This window comes from Loa loa (assembly GCF_000183805.2).
Source record: "Loa loa unplaced genomic scaffold supercont3.601, whole genome shotgun sequence".
Taxonomy (NCBI): Eukaryota; Metazoa; Nematoda; class Chromadorea; order Rhabditida; family Onchocercidae; genus Loa; species Loa loa.
Genome location: NW_018108781.1, coordinates 3,492 through 5,561, shown reverse-complemented (window position 1 = coordinate 5,561; position 2,070 = coordinate 3,492). Strand labels below are relative to the sequence as shown.

Sequence of the window (2,070 nt, the reverse complement as noted above, 5' to 3'; positions counted from 1 at the left end):
TATATGTATATATATATATTATATATATATATATATATATACATATATATATATATATATATATATATTAAAATTAATAAATTCGCTATTTTTTTTCGTTATAAATTTATAAATTATATTTAATTTATCGAAAATCATCCTAATATTATTTCGTTTAGCAGTTATTTAAGGAATTTTTACTTCCTTTTCATTGTTTTTTCTTTTTTTCTTTTTTTTTTTTTGTCATCTCTAAAAACTTTATTTTATTTGTCAACGTGTCACATTTGTCACTTGATTACTTTATTTATGCATGAAATAATACGTTTACTTCAGTGCAACAATTGTTAGCACTGCTTCAATACCATTTCTATGAAATTAAAAAAAAGAAAAAAAAAAGAAGATGATGAAAAAAAAAAAAGGAACTGAAAAAAGAAGGAAAAAAGAGAAACATATAACAATTTATTATTAATAACTTATACATTACGATTACTTTCATTATAAAATATATAATCATTAAAAAAGTTTCATTTTTCTTCATTTTATACTCTAATTTCAAAAAAAAAAAAAAAAATTACCATTTATTAATAGAATTTTTTGTTGAAAAAAAAAAAAAAAAAAGAAAGGCTATAATTAATATTTAGGAATAATGTTAAGATAGCTTTTGTAGGAAATTTTTGTGATAATTTTATGTAACTAATTATTTATATATTTAAAAATATTTTGATGCCATAGAAGAGCAAAAATTAAAGATCAAAGATGATTTAATAAATGATAAAGTTTTATTTATGTCATTTGTTTATTTGTAGCTAATCAAAAAAAAAAAAAAAAAAAATTAGCGGATTAATGTTAGGTTGTGATATTTGAAATTACATATTATATAGCTAATTAATTAACCAAATACGTAGGATAATTTTTAAGTATTGAATAAATAGCATGCAACTATTTCGCCGATAATGCGTACATTATTGAAAAATATATCGTTTGATAACATAGTGTATGTGACTAATTAGTTGAATTTGTAATCATATATAAATAGAAGTATTATTTTCAGATTTTGAAGTGGAAAAAATCAAAAATTACGATATTATTTTGATTTAATCAAAAATATCATTTAATACTGTGACAGGAAAAAAAAATCAATAATTGTCATTGTATGAATGATCAATTCTTGTTATGAACTGTGGAAACTATCAAAATGCTATTATTTTTTTTTGCAACATTCTAAAAAAAAAATATTCCACTGGTGAAAAAAGAAATCGAGATTTCTCTCGGGAAAATACTGAATTCCTAAGTATTTATTAATGATTTCATTTGAATTATGCAAAAAAAAAAAAAGCGATTAAACAAAATATGGCTTAATTCATTAAACCCATTGCTTACCTTTTTTTTTTTTTTTTTTTTTTTTTGTTGACTCATATTACGGGCAGGAAAATTTTCAACTGCCAATGAACTGAATTTACGCTTCATGGATGAATACATTGGTAGTGATTGGGAACCAATATTATCTATTTCAACTGATGCAACTCTTCCATCAACCACTACTATACTTGGTACCACAGTTAATCATCATATAAGTTGGGGCGCAATTGTCCTATCTATTATTATGGGTGCTATTTCTGTTATTACAGTTGTTGGTAATTCAGCTGTTTTATTATGCTATTATTTGGATAAAAATATTCGTCAACCGAGCAATTATTTCATTTTTTCATTGGCAATCTCAGATTTGGTAAGTTTTGTTATAATTAACTCATTTATTGGTTATTGATCGGTTTTTTTTCCTTTAATTTATTCGGAAATTATTTGTTTACTTTAATTGTTAATAATTGTTTGCATTTATCAAACTTTTTATTTATCAATAATAGAAATTTCAACGTTTTTTTTTTTTTTATGAACGGATATATTCCAATAAAAATTTGCCAATTTTACAATTTTTGTCCAAAATTTCATCGACAAATTTCCCAAAACGCTTATCACTGATACCCGAAATGCTTATCATTGATATCCAAAATGTTTATCATTGATATCCAAAATGTTTATCATTGATATCCAAAATGCTTATCATTGATACCCAAAATGCTTATCATTGATATT

General features: G+C 22.5%; 1 protein-coding gene across 1 annotated transcript; it reads left to right on the top strand.

The window, feature by feature from the left end:
• Positions 1 to 1,444: 1,444 nt before the first annotated feature.
• LOAG_14982 (hypothetical protein) lies at positions 1,445 to 1,705 on the top strand (the record flags this gene model as incomplete). The annotated part of the gene is made up of 1 exon (XM_003150476.1): positions 1,445 to 1,705. A coding segment is annotated over one exon (261 nt), but the record flags the coding sequence as incomplete, so codon positions are not given.
• Positions 1,706 to 2,070: the final 365 nt, after the last annotated feature.